Source organism: Trichoplusia ni, chromosome 11 (assembly GCF_003590095.1).
Source record: "Trichoplusia ni isolate ovarian cell line Hi5 chromosome 11, tn1, whole genome shotgun sequence".
NCBI lineage: Eukaryota > Metazoa > Arthropoda > Insecta > Lepidoptera > Noctuidae > Trichoplusia > Trichoplusia ni.
The window spans coordinates 6,765,378-6,790,170 of record NC_039488.1 but is presented as its reverse complement, the minus strand read 5'-3'; the positions used below and the strand labels follow the sequence as shown (position 1 = coordinate 6,790,170).

Here is a 24,793-nt window from a genome sequence, read left to right as displayed (position 1 = left end):
CGCTACATATTCGGTTCAGATGTATTTTTGGAGAACATTTATTTTGGTCCTTTTTTATTTAGTATCACTCCCACATCCTTAGCCCACAGCCTTATTAAATTTTTCAGAATTGAAGTGAGTTAGTGTTTCAATGATTCTATTAACTATAAGGCTCTTGAATTGCCTTGATGTAGGGTTTTACAAAGTCTGGCAAAAAAACAAAACATAATATTTATGACTGTATATAATTAATGATCAATTATGATTAATTTTAAAAAGGTTCAATCATATTCTTTGACGTTTTTGATACTGTTTCGATAACCGGTGATTTCAATCAAAGACATAAATAAAAATAAAATGTATGTGTATAAATCAAAGAAGGCCCTAAACAGAAAACCATTAAGCATGAGAATTTCAAAATTGTGTACCCTGAAGTTGCACTAAGAAGGCCCTCAGTTCAGCATTAACTAGTGAACCAGAAGTAGACCAATGATCAAAGTACTTGACGTGTCGCGGGTTCGATCCCCAAGTAAGACAAATATTTTTGTGATCCTCGAACGCTCGTTGTTAATTTTGGGTGTTACAATAATGTCCTAAAAATCATCGCAATATATCTAAAGATTAAATTCCTCAGTATTTAAAAAGCTTCTAGAGAATTTATCTTAAATCTTTAAACAGTTAATTTAGGATATTAACTTTGATTCTGACATCTCAAATGTCAGCTGTGATTCTCAAAACCGAGTTTAATTATTCATTTAGAAGATAATTTGGAGGAGGCACTTCTTTTGATTTAAAAAAGTAATTATTTTTTTTTGTACGTGATTACTAACTCTTGGACGATCATAAGAAAAGTTTTTTTTAGTACAGTCGGTCACCAAAGATTGTGATTAAAATAAAGTCAAGTTTGAAACGGACTAGCGTGCGATCGGTTCAGTATGCTAATGCCAAATTTACAGTGCGAGTCTATAAAAATAATCTAAACTTCTATACTAATATATAAAGCTGAAGAGTTAGTTTGTTTGTTTGAACGTGCTTATCTCAGGAACTACTGGTTTAAATTGAAAAAATATTTTTGTGTTAAATAGAACATTCATCTAGGATGGTTTTAGGCTATATAAAATCACGCTGTGTCTAATAGGAGCGAAGATACAATGGAAAATGTGGGAAAACCGGGAAAATTATTCATCTTTAAGGGCTTCCATTCAAAAATTCCTTACTTATATCTTCTAACCACGCGGACGAAGTCGCGAGCAACAGCTAGTTATACATATACGTCTGTAGGCCAAAGATAGCAAAAGAAAGAAGGTAGGAGATCCAATCGACAATCTGTCTAGATATTGTTGCTGGAAATAGCACCAAACTGTATATTTTAACATGTACCTATATAACTACTAAATAAATAGGCCTAGGATCAAACGGCAAAAGCCACGGGAATGAGTTACTATCAGTCAAAACCAGTTTTAATACCGAACTCTATAAAAATAATAGATTTTTCCATCAAAGACGCTTTTAACTTTAATATTTCACCTTTGTTGTGGGTTCAAGTGTACCAACCAAAAAATAATTTAGTTATTTATGCTTTAGTGAGTCTATTTTAATTATAATTACCAAACTTTTTTATTTTTTGTTTTAATTTTCTGCGTTAAGCTTGTTCACCTTTAGGCGATTAATAAAAGAATTATTCTTGGTAAGAGATAAAAAAATGGTTTATTTGTTGCTGTAAAATTATTCTATTTAAGTATTTAGCCAATAAAAAATGGGTTTGGTTATAAATATGCTGAATATTTGGAAACGAATAACAATCGTTTTTGATACATGGAGTAAAAGTTAGCTTTTGAAGAGTTTGTTTTTAAGTCAATTGGCCATATTTGAGAAACGCTGTAATTCCGTAATCAGTAATCAAAATACCTTTTCACATTGGAAAAAATCTTCTAATAGTCATTTAACAATTAAGACATTGAAATTAAATGTCACTTTTAAAAAGGAAAATTATAAGAGTCCGTCTACTTCGTCTGAAAAAATACAGGTACCTACTGCTAATGAAAGAACAATTTCAAAACCAAGAGACCGCCATTCAAAATGCAATTTCTGCACATTTTACATAAAACCCACAACTCTGTTTAACATTTAATTTTAAATGTAGTATAAATGTAATTTTTCTCCGTTCCGCGTAGCTAGATGAAATAAAAATATACTAGAGCAAATACTTGCTTTACGGAACCCTTGGGGGATTGGCAGGGTAGACGAAAAATATTTTTTAACTTAGCTAATAGACCTTACAAGGGAGTTCTCGCGGACATAGATAAATAACTAATAAATATTCGTTCGAATTAGAGGAGCTCGTGGCTAATCTATAATTGCATAAATGAATCGATCGCAGGTTAAGCTATGCTTGACGCGGTTGGTCCGTAGACGGGTGACCATCTTTGTTGTGTCGAGTTCCTCCGATTTTTGGAAGGAGCGTTAAATTGTAGGTCTCGGCTGTTTATAAAATATGTTAGGCAGTCGTTACAGATCGTCAGAAGCTTGAAAGTCTAACAACCAGTCTAACTTACTATCGTATCGTATCAGAACCGTATTACTAAGGCTGTAATGTCTATTGGTCTAGCTATCTATCCATCTGTTTGTCTACCACCAGAAGTATTTCATGAACGATAATAGCCTGTCAATTTTTCATCAATAACATACATAATTGTATTGCCGTTATAACATAGTCATGCTGACAACATCTTATATTTGATCTACTGACAAACAAAAGTTTTAATAAGATCTCCACTTAGTTTTGTTTTCCACCTCTGAACGAGTGCAAGCGAGAGGGCGCTCTACGACGAGTTATTCCTGTCTCGTTTCCGCAATTACAATACTGTTACTTAGACAAGATAGAGGGCGCTGTGAAGATTATAACTGAAGTAATAATTAGAAATTCTGTATATTCAAACAGATACATGAATCATTCAATAAATAATTAACAAAGAATTCTCTTAATCTCGCAAAACCCATGATTTTCGAAGAGTATTCCCAAACAGGATCCAAGATTGGCTGGCATCCAAATGCCTCTCATTGAAACAACAAAGTTTCAAGCAAAGTTATACCTAAAACTTATGGGAATGTGGTCCAAATCTCTTTGGCAGCAACCCCTTGTTTTTGCACCTAAGAGAAAAAACAGTAATTACTGCATTAGCGTGCCCTTAAGGCATAGTCCAAGAGCTCGGGGTTGTTTTGAACATGTTATCTTAATATTATTAATATTGAGATGTAATATGTTTCGGTTCGGGATCAGTGAGATTATATTAGTATTCTGCGATGTATTAGGAAAGTATATTTGTAATGTTTTGTGCTTAAGAAATACACAACTTTCGATAAAAATATAATTAAACCATGCTAATGATTGTGATCAAATTATACTAAATATTCGTTTTTTTATGATACAGTTTTTAAACTATTTTTTCTGAGTCTGTATCGTCTGCCAAACTATCTTAAAATGCTAGATTGCTACAATCTTTTAGTTTAAGTTTTATAATTTTTTCGTAATAATATGAACTTTTCCACTTAGAGAACATTATTCAACAAATAATCACAATTTCTATTTTAATAAACAAATCACACAATACTTTATAACAATTATTCAGATGATTTTCCCAGAAGGTTCCCTGTCTCCCGGCCTACTTGTCATTAGCAAGGCTGGAGGGTAACCGGATAGCCCTCTAATGCACCGGCTATGTGTTCCATAAGATAATAGCCGTATTACACCCCTTAGTGACGTCATTGTATAACTTTGATTATTAACTTATCCCTTTGTAGACGAAGCGATACTCATAGATGTTGGTACATTTTTCGTTTATTCAATGGGCCGTTAAAAGTCGCTTTAAAAAAACTTACTTTAATGATACGACTATTTAATCTCGTTTATTTATCGGGATTGTCCGACTAGTTTCGGACCCAACAGGAGTCCGTATGGTCAGTCGCGACGTACAAAGTACGTGTTGATTCATCATTCATCATCATCGGCCTAGCCTTTTCCCAACTATGTTGGGGTCGGCTTCCAGTCTCACCGGTTTCAGCTAAGTACCAGTGTTTTACAAGGACCGACGTGTATGATTACTAAATACATATAAAAAATTCGGCTTTCAGTACTTTCCATTAGACTAGATTATTCTTTATTGTACACCATGGAATTATAGCAGTGATCTAGATGCAGGTCCAATGGCGGTCTTATTGCTAAAGGCGTTACTTCCACACAACCTTTGGATGGACAGGAAAGGTATCTGTAAATACAGAGTAAGATGATTGGTGCACTATTCTTAAAAACATAAAATCAGACATAACACAAAAATAAAAGATGCATTCTTGAAATTGACTTGATTAATACTTATTCGATTTTAAGAATAACTATATATTATTCTTATCTTAAAAAATACTTAGCAAAATCAGTAACTCTGCAAAATAATCACAATTCTTGGTGCAATGGAAAGTAGTTTCCACTTCGCAACGTTAAGATTACTGGAGGTTGTCGACCTGCATCCAGTTCTCACCACACTTAGACCTGCTCCCTGTATTATATCGAGGTTTGCCTGTATTACGTGTATATGAAATGGTAGCAAAAATTGTGCGTTAATTGCTGTTAGTTTGATATGAGCTGGGTGCTCCAAATTGGTTTGAAAAAATATAAAAAAGGAAAATTTCTCAAAGATATTTTTTAATACCAATGAATCACTGTTATCAAATTACAGCAAATTTGTGTAAATAATTCTATAGTTTAGGTTTTTATGGATACGTTTTATTTTTTCTGGAATAATTCTAGAAATAATCTTAGAAAATTTAGTTTTTAACATTCTTATCCAATCCCTGTATCTTTAGACTAGTTTAGTGGAAACGTATAATTATGCAAATACTAATGAAATCTTTTCTTTCTTTCCAGATAACCTGAGAAACCGCGAATGATTTCGAAAACATCATTAGAAAATATAAAAAGAACTCAAAATATTAGATCAATAAATATAATATCAGTATTATGTAAAAACTTCAGTGTTAAATAGTTAGTCGGCCATTTTGTGTTGCTGCCACCATTTTTAATATGTTTGAAGTTAAGATGGGTGCTGTGATCGCAAGAGTCTGCTTGCTGCTCATGCTCGCTGTATATTCTTCTTACGGTAAGTTTTTATAATTATCCTCACTATTACAAATGGAATATGATTAAACTAATCTATGTGTTAATCCAGGTTATAAACTACCTGTGTACTTAGTTTCGTCCAAATTCGTTCAGTGGTTTTTACGTGTAAAAGTATATATATATACTTCCCAGCCGATTTCGGCTATGGTGACTGCTTTTAATTATTGTTTACAGAGGAGCTAAGGTGTTCAGCTCTTCTATACGCCCTTTGATAAAAAAACAAGACTTTTACACTGCTTGTGTAAAAGAAACAAGACTAACAAGCATACACTTACGTGCTATCGCCTTTATAGTATTAGTAGAATTTGAATTATTAATTACTTCATAGGTAAATCACCGCAGAAGGCATATATAATGTAAATGAAAAATGAATGAAAAACTTCTAATGTATGTGAATGACATTCCTCTTCCTCAAGTGACGTGACTTTGACAGTTCAATACATTTGAGTGATTCGTCAGCGTTAGCGAGAGATGTGTAACTCTTTTACAGGCACTGTTTCAAACAATTAGAATTGTTATAATTATCAAAGAATACTTTGACAAATATCCATTACAGAAAAGACCAATAAACAGATCAAGATTTGAAGTCACAACTCTTAGGGATCCGTACAACTTTTTGAAAAACTTGTCTGTTGGTACTACTCTAGTCAAAAAGAAGAATGTTTTTCTAGACATCCACCCTTCGCCTTGAATTTATATTCAATCCGTATCTTAGAACATATACTATAATAGTAAGTATAATATTTCAAAGTTTAATTAAAACTTTCGGAGAATTTTCACGCTTAAATTTCAGTAAGTTTTCAGTCTAGATTTTAGGACGACCTTAGGTACAGTTAGCTGCAAATATAGATAGATATTTTAAGAATAATAATTTATGAATTTTACATTAGTTTAGTTCCACAGATTAGTTGCCTGAATGGTTTTTTACCCGACTGCCAGGAGGGTTATGTGTTTAGCGCGTATCTTGTATGTATGTAATATTCTTTATTACCTTGTATCTCTAGAACCGTTGAATGGATTTTCACATTTGTGGTATCGTTAGATTTGTCTTAATAGCCCGAGTGTTCTTAGGTAGGTGAAATATAAAAAAAAACAATATAGCGGCTGTTTGAAGCCATAATGTGAGGAAATAAAAATAAATCCAGGCATATTAAGTGGGGTATCAAAATGAAGGATTTTAAACACTGATTCTAAGTATGTACATAACTTGCATTTTTAATATTAAATGGAACGATAAATAAATAATAATTAACTAAAAAGACATAAATAAAATAATAATTTAAAAAACAAAAAACCCGCCTGCATGGATAACTTAAACATGAAAAGACTGACACAAGATAAAAATTCAATATATACTTAGAAATATCAGCACGGTAGTCTTTCAATTTTTTGCAACAGTATAAACAGAATTGCAGTCGTAGGCATGCGCAAAGAGATAATAATTTATCATATAGAAGCACTTAATTTCGGCTCGGTAGTTTTTAACAGACTTCGCTAAGTATGTATTGTTTGTAATTAATCTATTAAATGATTTTGTAGTTTTAATGTTTTCTTTTTCACGCTTGTTTTGTAGGTGAGTCCAAATCTCTCTTGACCGGTTCTTAATAGAATTTAAAATACCTACGTACATAAGTATTATAATATGTGGTGCTTATAAATTAAGCATCATAATACATTTTTTGCTTTTCACTTCACTTGTAGTAATTTAAAATGCATTACGGCGTGGACTTGGGCACGAGAGTCCGTGTTAACAATAACTTAATGATACAGGATCTAAATAACTTGAGTATTTTAGGGTCCCGTGTTCAAAGTTTAATATATAAATAGATGAAACAAATCTAAAAACCCTTTTTAAATGTTACTCCATTCAAATGTTATCAAAATTGGTCCAGCCGTTTTTATAGTTGTTAATTGCATTGTCATTGGGTTTGAAGCTACCATGAAAATTTCAGCCTGCTATCTTATTGGGAAAATCCAACCGGAAGGACTAACATACAAGAAAGTGAGTGTATAAAAACGTGGGAAAAATAAAACTCACCCTCAGTGTCGTACTACCGACTCACACTTTACCGGTTCCATTTTCTTTTTCACTGTTTATGATATAAATCGTCAGCCTATAGACGCAAGATTATTAAGATAAACATTAATACAATGTTTCAACGTTAAGGCAAAAATAAGAAATTCTAAAATCGCCTATATCTTTTGTACAAAAAACTAATTTAAATTACACATTACAAATGCGGTGTTAACCCTTTAATTTTGAGTAATTGAACAAGATCACCTTACATGAGAGATAACGTATAATCATAAAAATCTATTAAAGTCCGCTACAATGTTGCCAGCATTAATATTTAAGTGATACCATTATTAAATATTCGTAACGTTGTAATTATAGTTTATTATACATAATTGAAAGTAGTCAACGAAATGTTAGCTATTTTATGAACAACGCCTTTGAATTTATTACATTATGTATCTATACTTTTTCAAAGTTACTTAGGTATTTGTCTGCGTTGGGGATCGAACCTGCACCTACATGCATTCAAATCCTTACTTATTTCAGGATTGAATAATCAGTTTTGAATCTTTTGATTTGTCTTGAAAATGTTGTTGATTACAAAAATAAATACAAACAGATTTTTAAAAGTAAATCTTGGTTAAAGTATTATAATATTATGAAACTATATAATAAATAGCGCCTTAATAAATCACCTAACCGATTTCGAGTCAATTTTGGTATAATGATTTCTAGGATGCAGAGAATTATAACCTTCTTTTTATCTGACCTTCCTTACCTTTGCAAAAACAAACAGTACTTATGAAAGCAAATCCCATGTAATATAAACTTTAAAATACGTAATCGCTTGAATCCGTGTCGAGACGACTAATTTATTGTATGACGTACAAGAACGAGAATTTATTTAATACAAGCTTTTCGCCCGCAGCTTTGCCCGCGTCGAGGTCGGTTATATCGCGATTCCAAGAGAACTCTTCAAAATTCCGGGATAAAAACTATCCTATGTTCTTTCTCAAGGTCAACTCTATCTCTGTACCAAATTTCATTAAAATTAGTTCAGTGGTTTAGACGTGAAAGCGTAACAGACGGACAGACAGAAAGAGCTAGTTTCGCATTTATAATATTAGTAGGGATCTTGTGTGGTCCGATGTTGACTTGTGATCTGAGTTAATGCCTGCTAGCATCTTTTAAAGTAATATTCTCTTGTATTATGGAAGAGAAAAGAAGAGTCTCGTTGCTAAGCTATAACTGCATAAGTGGATCGATCAGAGGTTAAGTTACGCGTGACGCGGTCGGCCCGTAGATGGGTGACTATCTTTGTCATAACGAGTTCTACCGTGTTTCTGAAGGCACGTTAAGTTGTGGATTCCGGCTGCTATTCTTACATCTTTGACAATCGTTACGGGTAGTCAGAAGCTTGAAAGTCTGACAACCAGTCTTAACTAAGGGGTATCGTGTTGCCCAGGTAACTGGGTTGAGGAGGTCAGATAGGCAGTCGCTCCTTGTAAGTAGCTTGAATACCAAATTTACATAAATTTTATAACACCCTTATAAGACTTGGGTCAAAAACAGTAAACTCTAAATCTAATATGTATTTAATTTAACCCCCTAGCTTAGATTAACCCTAAAATCTGGCAAACCACAAACATACCTAATGTAGGTACCAAGAATGTAATAGAGTTAACCCCACGCGGCTAGATAATTAACCCTAGGGCTGCTAACGGTAAGGGATGTTTAGGCCCCCGTGTTAACTATTAAGGGGTGTGGTTGGACCGGTTTTTACGGTTAGATTTGTTTACTGTTTTTACCCGACTGAGGAATGAGAGTTATGTTTTAAATTGATTGTTATTATTAAAATTGTGGAGGTCGTGGGTTCGATTCCCACCCAGGACAAATGTTTGAGTGATGAGCGCGATCATTTGTTCTGTGTCTGGGTGTAATAGGGATGTCGACTGGGTATAAAAGGAAAAAATCTAATTAGTCCCTTATTAGATAATTTAAAATATGAGACGTATTTTTTCCTTTTTCAGAAAAACTTGAATTGACAAAGATTAACTGCTTTGAAGTTTAAGAGAGGGGGCTTGGGACGTAACGATATGGTAAAATTTATACATAATCGTGACGTCACGCGTAAGTTTCATTCACTGTAATTTGGTCAATTTTTGTTTGCGGGACAAATAAAAAAATACGTATCCATTATTATACAGAAAACTACTAGACGGACACTGAAAAAAAAATTGTCGTCATCCCTATTTATCCATATTATATACGATTATGTATTTAGAAATGCGTAGTGTGTACATCAGTTGTCTAGTATACATCATACAAGCTTCCCTTTGTTTCATACTAGATGGCGCTGTATAAAAGTTATGGAATATTAAAACATTATAAGCTACGCGTTTCTCTAACTTTGATGTTAATACCCTGAGGCAGTGGTTTAAACGCGCAGACTTGAAGACGTCTAAAATCTTTTGAGACGCGGTTAAGTAGAAACCCCTGAGGCTTAGTTTGTGATGGGCTGTTGTAACTTCAAGTAGATTAAATTACATTTATTGTTTTGTATTTGTTTAGACATTTTGGTTTGGTTGACAGTTAAATTTGTCTAGACTTGTCCTAAGGGTCTAAATTTGGTAATTCTCTATAACTGTTCGTCTCTCTGTCCGTTGGTTGCCAAGCTGTATCTATTGAACTATGATAGCTAGGCAGTGACATTTTAAAGATGTTGTGTTTCGGTTTCCACTATAACAACAAATAATTCAAACCAAACTCAGAAGTTAAGCAACAGTTGGAACTGTCAATAATTTGTGTGCTGACAAATTAATTCGAATAATTGATTAATTAATAAACTCCTACTTACATTAATTTGGTCACCCTCAAAGTCACCTCTGCTGCGACTAATAGGAGCGAAGATACAATGGAAAATGTGAAAAAAAAACAGGGCCGGTATAAAAAATAACTTATATCTTCTACCCACGGGGACGAAGTCGCGGGCAACAGCTAGTACTCTGATAAAATTATATAGTTCTAAGTTTCTAACCTTATGTTCAAATACTATTTTTTTGTTACATCTACCCCTATTGCCGTTCGTAATATAAGTGTGATGTACGACTATAGTCAAAGAGCCGACACTTAAATATAAAGTTATATATTTAAATACGTCGTGACGGTCGCCAGTTAATAAATTAACTGCTCAAACGTTTAGGCGGTTCGAGTCCCGTTCGGGTGAAGGGTGACCAGGATTCCTGAAGTTTAAAGGATATTTTATTCCGGTTTAAATATCGTTTTTGTTGCTACCTTAGTTGGTTAAGTTTTTTTTTATTGTCTCGTTTTTTGGGGTCTCTTCGGGTCTTATTTGACAGATATTTTTCTTAACTCAGATTCATTCCAGGTGATATCGTAATATGTATATCTTTTATTTATTCTTATTTTGTCTCTGGCCATAATGTCAAAGTATTTTCCACTAAGTGAAGTTCTATGTTTCGTCCATTATTGCATTCATTGTGTAGTAACGAAATTAAATACTAAATTTAAGTGTATTCTACTGTATTATTTTAGTTTTATTTTATCGTATAAAAGAAGAAAACCTAAACTTCACGACTCCTCTGTTAGTTGAAAACTAGTAAAAATATCCTCTAATTATCTCTCATTCTTTAAACTTCCCGATCATATCCTTCAATCTCCAATCGCATCGTCACCCTACTATCAACCCGTTCTATTTAAATATCTCCGTATATCTGTCACACGTGATGACAGATGCCATTCTCGCGCTGCTCCGCCCCCAACAGTAATTAGCATGAAGATATTATTGACAAGTCCTTTTTATTGACTTTTTTAATTAATTAGCAGCATATCTTTCACCTGTTGAAAGATTAAGGCATAGGTAAATATATCTTTATTTGTACTAATGTCATCGTTAAGCGAAATCTTAAAGCAAAAAGTTAACTTAAAATAAGGTACTAACTGTCGGGGTTTACCATACAAAATTTATATCAACTAGAATCCATTTTTTAAGTTTCTTATTAATGTGTTTTTAAGAACAATAACATACTTCCGACGTAAAATAAAAACTTGTGAGACAAACTTAATGAAATGCTTATGGGACCAAATGACAACTATTTACGTCAAATGAAAAAAGAGATCATCAAAATCAGTTCATCCATTTCGAAGCAACAAACATACCGCCTCCGTTTTGAAGTCGATTGAATAAGTTAAACAATCTTGGTATGTATTTTTGTCAACTCAGTTTAAAATATAAAAACGCGACTCAAAACGAAATTCGGGATCGATATTGCTATCTTGGGGAAGGTTTTTTTATTTTTGATATACGCAAAAGGGCTAATTTACTTTTTTGCAGCTTTTCTGCTTGCCCATTCACTATCTTCTATATTATATAATACTATGGCAAATAATAAAAACAATAAACAATAAATATCATACTATGACAGACACCTTTCATCTTTCCTATAACAAATTCCAAACTTCCTGAACGCATTTTAAACTAAACCCAAGAATTATCCCGTCAAAATAAATCCCTAAACGTTATTTAAAAATAACTTAGTGTACCCCATTGCGTTCATAAAAACCAGTTATATGCGTCGCCATATTTAAAATGGCGGCCTGTAATAGTCGAAACGTGCCGCTCGGCTAATGTCGGCTAAAGTCGGAAACGTTCGGGGCCACCACAAATCCTGTACATTGTGTTTTAAAGATTATTTTTTTAGTACTTATAGGTTAAGGAGAAGATACAGAGTTTAAAACATTTATTTTTCAGCTGTTTGTCAAATTATTGGGTGTAGTTTTGTGGTGTCATTGACAGTTATGGTGATGAGTAGATTTGGTAAATGATCAGTCTGTAAGATCGGTTCCTGAGCTTAAGGCATGTCATAATTGTCTTAAGCTCAGGAACCAAGCTCGTGAACGTACTTAGAAACTATAATAAGTTTACCACAAAAATGGAGCTAGTTCTCCTTTTATTGTCGGTTAAAATAACATTGACTAATTGATTGTTGTTAAAATTATAGGTATTTTTCATTTCATGCCTCTTTTATAAGCAAGACCAGTTTTTTCTTTCAATAACATAACTAACTTAGACTAACTAATAGGTAACTTAGACCCTACAAAAGACGAAAATTGTATTTGCTCACTTACCTATCGCACCGTTACGTCACAAAACACGCCCTTATCCGAATCACGCAAAACGCCATCTGTCATCAAGTTTGACAGTTGACAGCTAAACGATTTAAAAATAGAACGTTCGGAAAGATTGTGAACGAGTTTCGGAACTTTTTGTTTATCTACCCTACTTCGTTGATTGTTTTTCATTGAGTTATGCTAATTATAAAGGGATGGGGGGGGTTTTATTGTTATTTTTTAATGGGTAAAGGTTCCTTTTTGGCGAATAAAAGAAGTGTATTTTTAGGATGTTTGTATGAGTTGTTTCAAATCCTTACACCACTGCGAGGATTCTGATAATTAGAAAAAAAGCGTACGTGTTTTGATTTTGTTTTTGAGTGAGATATACTCCTAAAAGAGTCTGTTTTGTTTTGTTGTCTGTTGACCATAAGACCTCATCCAACGCCAGACAAATGGCTAAAGAAAAGAGCTAAGATCTCGAAATGATTTGACCGATTTTGGAAAATTATGACTAAATATCGACTTGAGGTCTTTTAAATAAATGCCGCATCTAAATGTTACGGTTAAGTATTACCATATATACACAGACACACACACATAACATAACGCTTTTTTTCTTGGTGGGTTAAAAATGTATCTAATAATAGGTAGATCCGACTACGATTTATTCATCCTAAAATTCAGTCTAAGTCATAGTTTAAAATGTACTTAACCGAGCTAGATCATAATACTAACGATGGCCGTTCCCCGAGAATTAATGACATTGGCACACTAACCGAAATCTGTGTTGCCAGATCCAATAATTCAGATTTAGTTAGGAGGACATGTGTTTAAACGAGGCTTTATAAGAGAATATCTATTTACTAAACATTGTTTAAAAAATTACTAGATTTTTTGGAAGAGGCAATAGACCGGGCAGGGTGGAAAAATATAAGTGGGGCTAAAAAAAAAGATCAAAACTAGAACCTTCACTTTATGGGAACAGGCCTGTGTCCAGCAGTGAGACATATATAGGGTGTTGTTGTATGTATATTATTTGACTATTACAAACACTTCCTAAGATTTGTTTTTGATGTCTGTCTGTATGTCATTTAGCTCTAGTCTAAAGATCGATACGGTTGAATAAAATTTAATCCCGTTCAGGCATGGGTATGTACGATAACGTCGAAGAATAATTTAGGAAGCTTGTAGTGTCTGACTCTTACTGAATAAATCTGAACCGCCGTGCTACGTCGTCTGCGATTTTGTGTCGGTGTATGGCAATGCGTTACAATCCTTCATTCAGCACACTTCTCCGCCTACCCCAGGGCGGCAGACAGTTAATCCCAGGTAAAAAAGGTTTCAACGTGCATGAAAATCCTAAAAATATTTAAGTACGGCATTTAAAATGTCGTACAAAAATAATGTTACCAGCACAGTAAAAGCTAATGACACGCTTCTACATTTAATGTTGCCAACTTAAAAATGATATACACACGAGGACAGGAACTTTTAATATTAATGATACGTGAGTAACACAGTTTTAAACTCTTTTGCAACGTTTCAAACACATCAAGTTTCTTCTTAAAAACCGTATGACAAGGGGATAAGGTTTAAAATTGTTTACTTTGACTGCATAATAGGGTTGTCGCCTTGAACGTTTTTGGAAATAACTTTAAAATAAATCCTTGGAGTTTAAAATGTAGTTTAAAATTACAGGAATGCATGGAGTCGAGTTCTGCTATTTTTGTAATTTTTATTCAGTAGTTATATGTTTATCTTTTTGGGTAAATAATAAATAAAACATACACAGATTTTCTTACCTCTATTGTAAATACAAAACGATACCATTTTATAGTTAACTTTAATGCGAATACGAAATCACGTCACTGACCAATGTGCGTCGCGTGCAGTATGCCAATCATGAGAAGACAAAGATTTTTTATATTATACTTAAAAAAATATTTTTTTTCTCAACAACTACTTATTTAAATCTATTCAAAAAGCCCAGATCCGAACTATTTTCTCCTTCCATTTATATCACAAATAGCCCATTACAAATTTTACAACTATCACTTCTCCTTGCCTTTCTTTGTCCAATTGATTCATTACAAATAGGGGTCCACAATTTATTGTCATCTTCTTAAGTGTTCTACTACGTTTCAACTTATTTACTCTAAGTTAATAACTGGCTTACATGACTCTAATTTATGATAAAACCGGCGAGGGGCGGTTTTTTCCGGTGCGAACTGGATCTATCCGGTTTAGGGCTGTCAATTCGAATTTGAATTTATGAAAGTCGGGGATTTGGGTTATTTTGAAGTGCTGTGGAGTCGATAGATGTTTTTAGTTTTGAAAGTTATATAGCTTTTATATTCAAGACGATAAGGTTGAATATTGCGATGTTTCTTTACGATACAGTTGTGGTTAATATTACTTAAATGTGCAATCGTTTTCGAATGTAAAATAGTCTCTGAGTCAAAGAGAATAAGGTTGCTTTTCGCTATATTTTGTACTTAAAACTTCTGGCCGATGTTACTCAAGGTTTTAAGATTGTCAATTGTAAAATTAAGTTAAAAAGTTATTGTTAACTGCTTGTTTTGGGCAGACGGATAATTAAGGAACCCAGGTGCCGTGTTAAAGTTGCTAAAGCACTTTGTTTTAATAAGTTATTTTATTTTTGAATGTTTTACTAACGCTAAAAGGACTGAAGTATTAATGCAGACTATGGTCTTAAATTCTATTATTTCTTGTATTTATGGCAAAATTATCTCTTTTACAGACGCAGATTCTGTGTGTCAAAAATCAAAAATATTTTATCTAAAAAATGGAAGTTGTTAAATTAACTGCATTTCCCATACAATCTTTTTAGGGACTCAAAATATTTAGGTTCATGAGCGTGATCATAAGTGTAGGAAAATCTCCAAAAATACGTAGAGGTGTATTCATCAAAAAAATCTCTTCATTTAGATGGTTTAGGTAGCGAGTTTGTTCAGACAAGAATTTATGTGATCCATGAATGCTTGTCCGAAGTCTGGGTGTCTTTGTGCATGTGATTTGCATGTTTGTAAAACTCCCGCAATATGGATTAAATTCCTTACTGCGCAAGTCGTTTTATCTGTTTCATACACCCAATAGAAAATTAAACAGTTAATATTTTTATTATTTTCTTTGAAGAATATTCTCGTCTTGGGACTCAAAGGTATTCTCGACTCATTCTATTAGGGTCTTAAATATTTAGGTCTGACAGGTCCCCAGGGTTGTCCGTAAATGGTTTTTTCATCTAATTTGTAAACTACAGCTTGATTATATTGTAAGTTGATATTTAATCCCTAGAGAAGGTTAAACTGTTATTTTAAAAGTGTGTTTTTGTTTCAGATATTTTTGACGTTTTGTTTTATATATTCTAAAATGTCTGGATGTTAGGTACCTTTTTGAAATGTATGCGCAAGTAAAAGATATTCGTTTATAACACAATTCCTTTGACCGACAGAAGCCCGATATTATTATGGTGGAACTCCAAAACGTGGATGACGTAGCACGGCGGTTCTGGTTCAGTCAGAAAGAGTCTTACAATACCCGCTTTCTCCCCCGAGGAGAATAAAGGCCAAAAGATACCACAGCAAAGTATTCCGTCAGCCATTATTTATATCCACTAATCCTAGGAAAACGGGATACTCATAAAAACCATTTTGATTTTTGATATCATCTTAAAATTGTAACAAGACTTGCGACATATAACATGTCACCAAGAAAACATAACCCCAAAACGAAGCGTCCATAAATATAAATTCCCGCCATAATTACAATAGAACCAATTTAGAACGCGCTCGTATCATTACAGACTGAAAAAAGGCAAAGGCATCGCGCCGACAGCCGGCGAGTTGACATCGCGCACTTATTTCAGTGTTGCCATCAATTTAAAACCCGACCGTTCGGGGTAATTTGCCCAGACTTGCGTTCCACTTATTTATAAGTTGAGACGTCCGCAGCTAAGATTTTATGATTTTTATTTTTGACTTGACATTGTTTGCTTTTGACGGTTTCGTCAATAGATAGAGGGTTTGACGTGGAGTAAAGTGGAAATCGATTTTGGTTTTCCAAGTTAATTGACTAACTTTTTTTTTTACATTCTTGCGTGTATATTATTTTTTGAGAAAAATTATGACCTAGTATCTGACCTGAAATCTTTGTAAAATTATTTTGTTGACAATTTTTATGTACGTTAAGATATTTCTTTTTAGGATTGTATAAGATATAAAATTAAAATTCCTTTTCATCGGTTTTATTTGTCTATCGTATTTTACAGAGAGAACACAGTTTTCCATAGTCAGAAGAATAACTATATCGTACTTCCTATTAATACTATAAACGCGAAAGTTCTTATGTATGGATGTTTGTTACACTTTAACGCAAAAACCACTGAAGCGATTTAGATGAAACTTGCCACACAGATAGTTTAAAACCAGGATTCAAACAGGGTAGTTTTTATCCCGATTTTATATTTCCTTGGGGTCATTATCGATCTGTAGCGGGCGGACCCGCGGTCAAAAGCTAATATGCAATATATTTGACTTTCTCGTATTAATCATCAACAGATTTTATCATGAGTTTGTTTAACGATAATATTTAAAAGTTTACTTAACTGGTTCATAAATCATTTAAGTGCAGAAAACTCGGTCAGTATTTAAAAACAAAATATAACTGGAATGACATTTCGCGGTGTAGGGCAAAAGTGAAAATTATTGAAATGTCACATGACATAACCACAGATTAATTACGATTCGACCATAAATTATAGAAGGCTGTGTTGCCAATACAAGGAAAATAATTTCGCAAGTGGTATGAATTATTGTTTTCTTTTTGGAATTGAATGAGGATTTATGAAATTCTTGAAACAGGATTAGTTGTCTTATGGCATTTAAAGTATTAAAGACTTACGAAGGGCTTACCAAAGTGAATGCCAGTAACATATTACTTTACAAATAACAGTTCGAGAAGCAAACCAGTTAAATCGATCGACAAACAGCCCAGTCGATCCGCCATCTTTCTTTAAACGTTGATAATATATATTTTTCTTATCCGTGTTAATGCCGGGATTGTGTATTCGTAATGGCATCTTATCTTAAGATAAAGATAAAATTGATAAGGCAGCTATTCATTAAATCCGATTGGATTTCGTTTTCTTTTTAGAGTTCCGTAACTGAAATATAAAAACGGAACCCTGTTCGTTCCATGGTCTGTCTGTCTGTGACAACGCTGTAACTCATAAACTGTATAACAGTTTACACAGCTAGACAAATGACAACATGCACAGTCACGATATTTTTTTCTCGAGTGAATTTGTAGGAACTGAATGCTGGGGTGAAGGGTGGGCTGGTTCCATATGGCCTAGGATAGAGAGTTATGGAAAGAATCGGGGGGGGGGGGTGCCCAGCTGTGGAACACACACGGCTAGGAACAAAGTAGAACCGAACCCTATTGCGAATCGGACTCGCACTTGACAGTGCTTTTATTTACCTTTTTTTGTATTGGATATTCGTCAAAGGCATTCTAGATAATTATAACAATTATAAATGTTTGAAACACAAACGGGCTGACGCTGATGCGTCAGTGGGGGAATCCGCGGTCACCAGCTAGTCTACCAATAATACCAATAATCTCTTAAAATATTTACAAATAATAGTAAAAACCATTTATTTTATTTTTAAGGATCTACATATGTACACTTAAAATAAGTACCAAAAACAAAAATAATAATAAAATAATGCATCAAAAACATCATCGGCCTCGCTGCTGGCTGGGGGTATGCCCAAAAGGCTGGTAGCATTGCCACGTTGAATGGCAATGCTCATCCTCCGAGCTGGGTAAAAGCCAGCCTTTGGGTCACGAGAAGTGTCAACGAGAGGCTTTGCAAGATCTTCAGTAGTAATAGTAAATACATGAACTTTTAACATAAACTTAACACCATGACGTTCAAGCGTTAATTTCTGTTATTCCTTCAGACTATTTAGTTTAAAAGTTTTTTAAAGAACATCAATATTTTAAAGTATTTCTGCGTAAATTATAGTATTAGTTTTATTTTATTATGGCAGAAGAACATTTTGATTGTCTCCGCAACGCGGTATGATAGTTGGAAGTGTGAAAAGCAGTCTAAATATGCATACGTTACGTACAAACCAAAAATGAAGTGTTTGTAAAGGAAAATACGTAAAAAGTTCAAAGAATTGATGAATCATGGTGAGTCGTTGAGTTATAAAATGGTAATACTATTAAATAGAAACCTATTAATGTTTCATTCATGTTTCCTGAACGTAGCGAGCTTTGGGAACACGTGTTTCGCATGTGTAGCACAGGGAGAGGTGTGGAGACGTGTTAGTACTATATATTTAGTTTTAAATGAATTGTATTAAAGACTAGCTGTTGCCCCCGACTTGGTCCGCGTGGTTAGTAGATATAAGTTATGATTTATACCTGACCTGTTCCTATTTTCCATTCTATCTTCGCTCCTATTAGTCGCAGCGTGATGGTATATAGCCTAAAACCTTCCTCCATGAATGGACTATTCAACACAAGAAGAATTTATCATCACATATCATTCGAGCCAGTCGTTCCTGAGATTGGCGCGTTCAAACAAACAAACAAGCTTCTATATTAGCTTTATATATTAGTATAGTATAGATTTTAAGTAAAACCGGACTCTCAAAACTGGGAACTCCGTACAGATTGGCTATAGCTGAACAAAATTTTTTTTTGACCATATCAAATTTATGACCATAACAGCCGTTTCTTAACTCAGTTATTTTTAGTATTTGTTGCTATAGAGTCAACAGAAATACATCACTTGTGAAGATTTTACTTATCTAGCTATACCTAATGGTTCGTTAGATACTGTCTGATAACTGAAAGACCACTTAAATAGCACAGTAATTTGCTTCAGTATTTATCCCTTTTGGGAACCCTCAAAACTCAGACATAAAAATTGTACACCACACATAAAAACCTTCTCGCAATCTTTGTTTATAACTCAAATCTTATTATACCGCGTAATAAACAGACTTTGTCAAACCATAAAACTGTTCTCAGACAAACTAACAATTTGCTAACGTGTACAGTCGGCTACAATATTCAGTAAATGACATTATATTTACAACTCGACTGCAGCACAGATAGCAGAGTGGTTAAGGTCACGACGCTAAACGCCACATTTATAAAATTACTGCCGCACGGATAGACGAGTAAAAGTCATCAGGCAAAACTGTGCGCGACGTCTCACGGGTACGATCCCTGTAGAGGACGACCAACGAATGCCTCTCCCGAGTTTAGGTGTCCGTATGTGACTCTAATGATTAACACACCACGCGCGATACAATAATTAAATTTATGAGTAAGCAGTTATAAAAGTTGCTATTGTGATGTTAGTAATACAAGATCAAATAAAAACTTCCAACACTTCAAATTCCCCCCCCCCCCCGCAACTTTCAAGTAGCTGAATCGATTTTAATCAAAATGTTAGCCGACCCCGTTTTGGGAAAACGGTAGGCCGATGAATAAAAATCGCTCAACCTTTTCAGAAGCTATGATGCCACAGACAGACAGACTCTTCATACTTACAACAACCCTCTTTTGCGTCGTAAATTTAAAATAGGCTTGACTCTTACCTAATTTATTTAAAACATATTAATAACCAATTCCAGCATATCACTGAAAAATACTCTCACTTGTGTTGCTGACTGTACTTCAGTTGCATCTTATTAATTTTCAAATCTACCCCCTAACCATCCCATTAGCGTCTAATTTTCTTTCCTTTGCGAGATCTGGTTTGAAGCGGCTGTAACTGGTTATTACAAGTTCTATTTAGTTTCTTATGAGGTTTTGTTGGAATTCATTGTTTTATTCAGCTCTGTGAAGTTTGTTTTAAAAACGTTAAATAACATGTCAATGGTGATTGAATAAATACGGAATCTTGCTAGCTTTAACGCACTTGAATCGTTTTTTACTTTTAGGAGTTATAAATACAATAGGAGTAAGTAATATATAAAGCTGAAGAGTTTGTTTGTTTGTTTGAACGCGCTCATCTCAGGAACTACTGGTCCAAATTGATCTTTTTTTGTGTTGAATAGACCATTCATCAAGGAAGGCTTTAGGCTATGAACCATCACGCTGCGACTAAAAGGAGTGAAGATACAATGTAAAATGTGAAAAAACAGGGCAGGTATAAATCATAACTTAGGTATATCTTCTAACCACGGGGACGAAGTCGCGGGCAACAGCTAGTGTCTAATAAACAAAAAAACACGGTTCCTATATTTTATTATTTTCCTTTGGGTGATATGAAAGATCAAATAAAAATATTATTTCAGAATGAAAACATGCTGCTCCATATATTTCTGAATCAAAATTCGATGACATTTTTAAAGATCCGAATAACTTATGTCTTCTGGATATGATCTTGGATTATAGAAATGTGGATATGACTTGTTTTTGATAGTTCTGAAAAGGTTCTCTTTTATTTGAAGTCAGTCTTAATTACTAGTTATTAGTGACGTAAGTCTTGTTTAAATATCTTAATCTAGGGTATTTTATTTTAATGAAGGCTTTTAGTAATAATTCATTTTTTATTACTTTCTATTGTGTTTTATTGTATGCGAAATTATTTATTTACTATTTATTTTTATACATAGAAGAAAAAAATAAATATAAATGTTTTAAGTGATTTCTTAGGTTACGCGAATGTTAGACATTGAAATGAAACTACTTTTACGGATTTTGTCGCGGTTTAATTTAGATTTTAATTCCCGACGTTTCGACAACTTTGCAGGTATCATGGTCACGGGCAGACTGAGATGGCGTTCGTCTTGACAGAAGAGGTTGCTCGTTCTACCTTCATATTTTAACCAATTATTTGTGGTCCGACCTACGCAGTATTTAATAGTGTTAAAATTTTAAAAGACAACATATTTATATTCTTATCCAAATTTCTTTAATCCAAGTTCGTTCTATCAAACGACGTCGGACGTTCAAAGAAAAGTGACAGATTTCTTTTTGTAAACGAAAATCATCCACCATACACGTGAAATTGATCTCTAAAGCCTTGAAATAAGATTCAAATTCTTATAAACACATGTAACAGATGATCTTTTTGTGTCACAGGAAATTGATCTTTAGAATTCAAGTGTAAGGTTTAAATTCCTTTTATTTGAAATCAAAGACGGGTTTTTCCCATACTTGTACTAGGATTTTTTCCTTTTGATGTGTCTTCAAAGGTTTTGTTATTCCTTTATATGTTATTGGTGACAAATATAGTTGGTTCGATTCCCGGATGTAACACTCTTTGAGGTTATTTAATTTGGACATCTTAATTTTATTTTTTTGAAGTCTGTTATGGTTTTGAGATATTAATTTTAGTAGGAAGTAGCTAATGCCTTGTTTTAATAACTTTCTATTATAAAATTTACGACTTTATATACTTCTGTTATTTTATATCCTTACCAAAGGGACATCATAAAAAATCTCGATCAAACGTTTTAAAGAAGAGAGTTGTTCGCATTATTTATTTTTGATTCCAATCAGTATGACAATACAAAAATGTTAGTTCCCAAATTGGTAATATTAAAAATGCAATAGGAACGCTGTTTGTTACAATGTTTCTCACAACTTAGACAATTTTGATAAGATAAATCATTTAGTATTTTAACAAAAACACAAAAACTTATTTTCAGACTTCTTTGATATGGGTCAAACCCAGCCATGGTCAATACAAGCCCAGTATGACAACTCCTGTAAACCAAGATCAGCAATGATAACCAACGAAAACCACTGTCCCAGGGAAATGGTTGATCTTGGAACCCTCAACGAAATTAGTCAGAAATAGTCAATATGAGGAGTAGGCAAATATTTAATAGTTCCCTTCTCTGTAAGTTCGTGGCAAAAATGATGTTACTATAACAGAGAAATAGAAAAAACTGATTTAGGCCCAGGACATCTCGTATGACGTCACTTACCAGTACGCTTTTTACTAGCAAGTGATGTGTTTAGTCCCCACTACCATACCTAAGTGAAATTAAGTCATTTATACCAATATTATAAAGAGGAAAGATTTGTTTGTTGTTTGACACGAATAGGCTTCGAAACTACTTGTCCGATTTGAAAAATTCTTTCACTGTTGAGAAGCTACATTATCCCCCTGAACATAGGCTATAATTTATTTAAAAAATATAACGGGTTCCGTAAGAAAATTGGGATATTGTAACCCAAGGTGTCACAACTTCTAATCACGCGGACGAAGTCGTGGGCAACTGCTAGTAATCAATATTTTTGTGAAATCTCAGTGACGGAATATAGTTCTACTGACTTCTACTAGCTTTTCGCCCGCTGCTTCGCCCGCGTCGAGGTCGGTTATATCGCGTTTCCAAGAGAACTCTTCAAAATTCCGGGATAAAAACTATCCTATGTTCTTTCTAAAGGTCAAATCTGTCTCTGTACCAAAGTTCATTCCAATCAGTTCAGTGGTTTAGACTTGAAAGCGTAACAGACAGGCAGACAGACAGGCTTACTTTATAATATTAGTAGGGATGTAATTAGATTAGTCAAATATTCATTGTATGCTAAGATTAAACGCCATTTGAGACTGTAACGCTATTTATTCTCTTAGCAACCTTCTATAATAGAAGTTCTTAACTAAATCGGCATCGCTTTGCTACACGTTGGCTTGTCGCCCACCGCTGGGCGTGGCCTTGTGATCGAGTGGGGTACCGCCTTAGACTATAACTCAGGCCGAGGCGCGATCTATCTATAAAGTAAAACTGTAATTGTGTCTACTTTTTAACCGATTGCAATAAAAGAGGATGTCGTTTTTAAATTGTTCGGTGTCTGGGTATTTGTGATTGGAATAGATTAGACGGATACTTTATTTATTGGCTTTAGTATAACAAAACTTGGTAAATATTTAATGTCTGCAAGAGGAAACTTTTATTGTTAAATATTTTTGAAAAAAATTAAGAGCTATTTCTTGCCTAGTTTCAAATCCAGCTATAAAAACATACGTGCCAAAAAAAACCTAGTAATTGAAAAAATACTTTAAAGATAAATTATTGTTTGTGTTGAAATATACGAGTAATTGTAATATGAATAATAATATCAGGATAGATACCTCCCACTGCTGGGCACAGGCCTCTTCCTGCTTTGATCATCAAGCTTTGTTACAATGATCAGCTTCGAAAAAAACTATTAAAGATGTAAATGACTTAAAGCCTTTTACCCCACTGTATCATGAAGAATGTTATGCGTCCTAAACTTTGCCACAAGGCAAGTCTCTTGCAACCAAATTCGGGGGTAGATTGAAAGCAATCAATATACTAATAAGGACAAATCGCAGTGAACACACATTTACTTGCACGCTCCCACTTGCCCCGGTCTTAATCATCCCCCAGGGCTGTTCCTCCGGGGTAAGAGATGTACTGGGGTAATACTGGCTAAAAATAGTGTTATTTTTATTATTCCTCATTGTAGGTACTTCAATTTCACTCTTTTAATTTCTAAATTACTGTAGAGATTAAGATGTATCGTAAGAAAGTATACCTACATCACATTGGCTAAAGGTCTGTTGCAATTATTACATTAAGTCTTCTTAAAAGGCCTTAGGTTTGCCTATGAAAAAAGCTAGAAAAGTAGAAATCTATACTAATATATAAAGCTGAAGAGTTTGTCTGTTTGAACGCGCTAATCTCAGGAAATACTGGTTCAAATTGAAAAAATCTTTTTGTGTTGAACAGACCATTCATCGAGGAAGGTTTTAGGCTATATACCATTACGCTGCGACTAATAAGAGCAAAGATATAATGGAAAATGTGGAAAATCTCCTAACCACGCGGACGAAGTCGCGAGCAACAGCTAGTACTCTTCTAAAAGTATAGTAATGATTATATCCGTTCTATATTTAGAAAAATATGATCCGACTTTATCTTAAGTAACTTTGTTTCAAACATCGTTTTGATGACGTTTCCTATTACCTATGTATTTTAATTATAAGCTACTGACTAATGCCAATGAAAAACATGATGAAAATATGAGTAACCGTCATGAATAATACTGGTTCCTATAAATATTTATATTGTGATTAATCCTTTTATCAAAAATAGTCATTTTATCATGAATAGCCTGATGTTTCACACATGTTTCATGTTTGTTTGTTTCTGTGCCAAACTAGAGTAAGTTACAAAAATAAATATATTTTTTTGACACTATATTTATATTCTAAGTCTATCTTTCGACCTGGGATAAGACTGGGATAAGCCATCTAGGTGTCTTTTTTTATAAAATCCAGTTACAACTTTTTACAAAGACCTAGATTCTTAAAAAAAAATAAACCATCTGGGTCTGTCTTTTTTATAAAAACCAATATAAATCTTATTACAGTCATAAACTCTATCCATTAAAAAGTGCATGTTTACGAAATTGATAGCCCATATTCATTTTTTAAAAAGCTCCGATAGCACGTTGGATAAAATTTGAAT

The 24,793-nt window shown here is 33.7% G+C and overlaps 1 protein-coding gene across 1 annotated transcript in view; it reads left to right on the top strand.

Moving 5' to 3' along the window:
- LOC113498686 overlaps window positions 1-24,793 on the top strand; it is a 165,398-nt gene that overhangs the window by 14,663 nt on the left and 125,942 nt on the right. Inside the window, exon 2 of the mRNA XM_026878801.1 lies at window positions 4,898-5,129. Within this exon, the coding sequence (XP_026734602.1) occupies window positions 5,054-5,129 (76 nt within the window). The 5' untranslated portion in view covers window positions 4,898-5,053. The remainder of the gene's footprint in view (window positions 1-4,897; window positions 5,130-24,793) is intronic.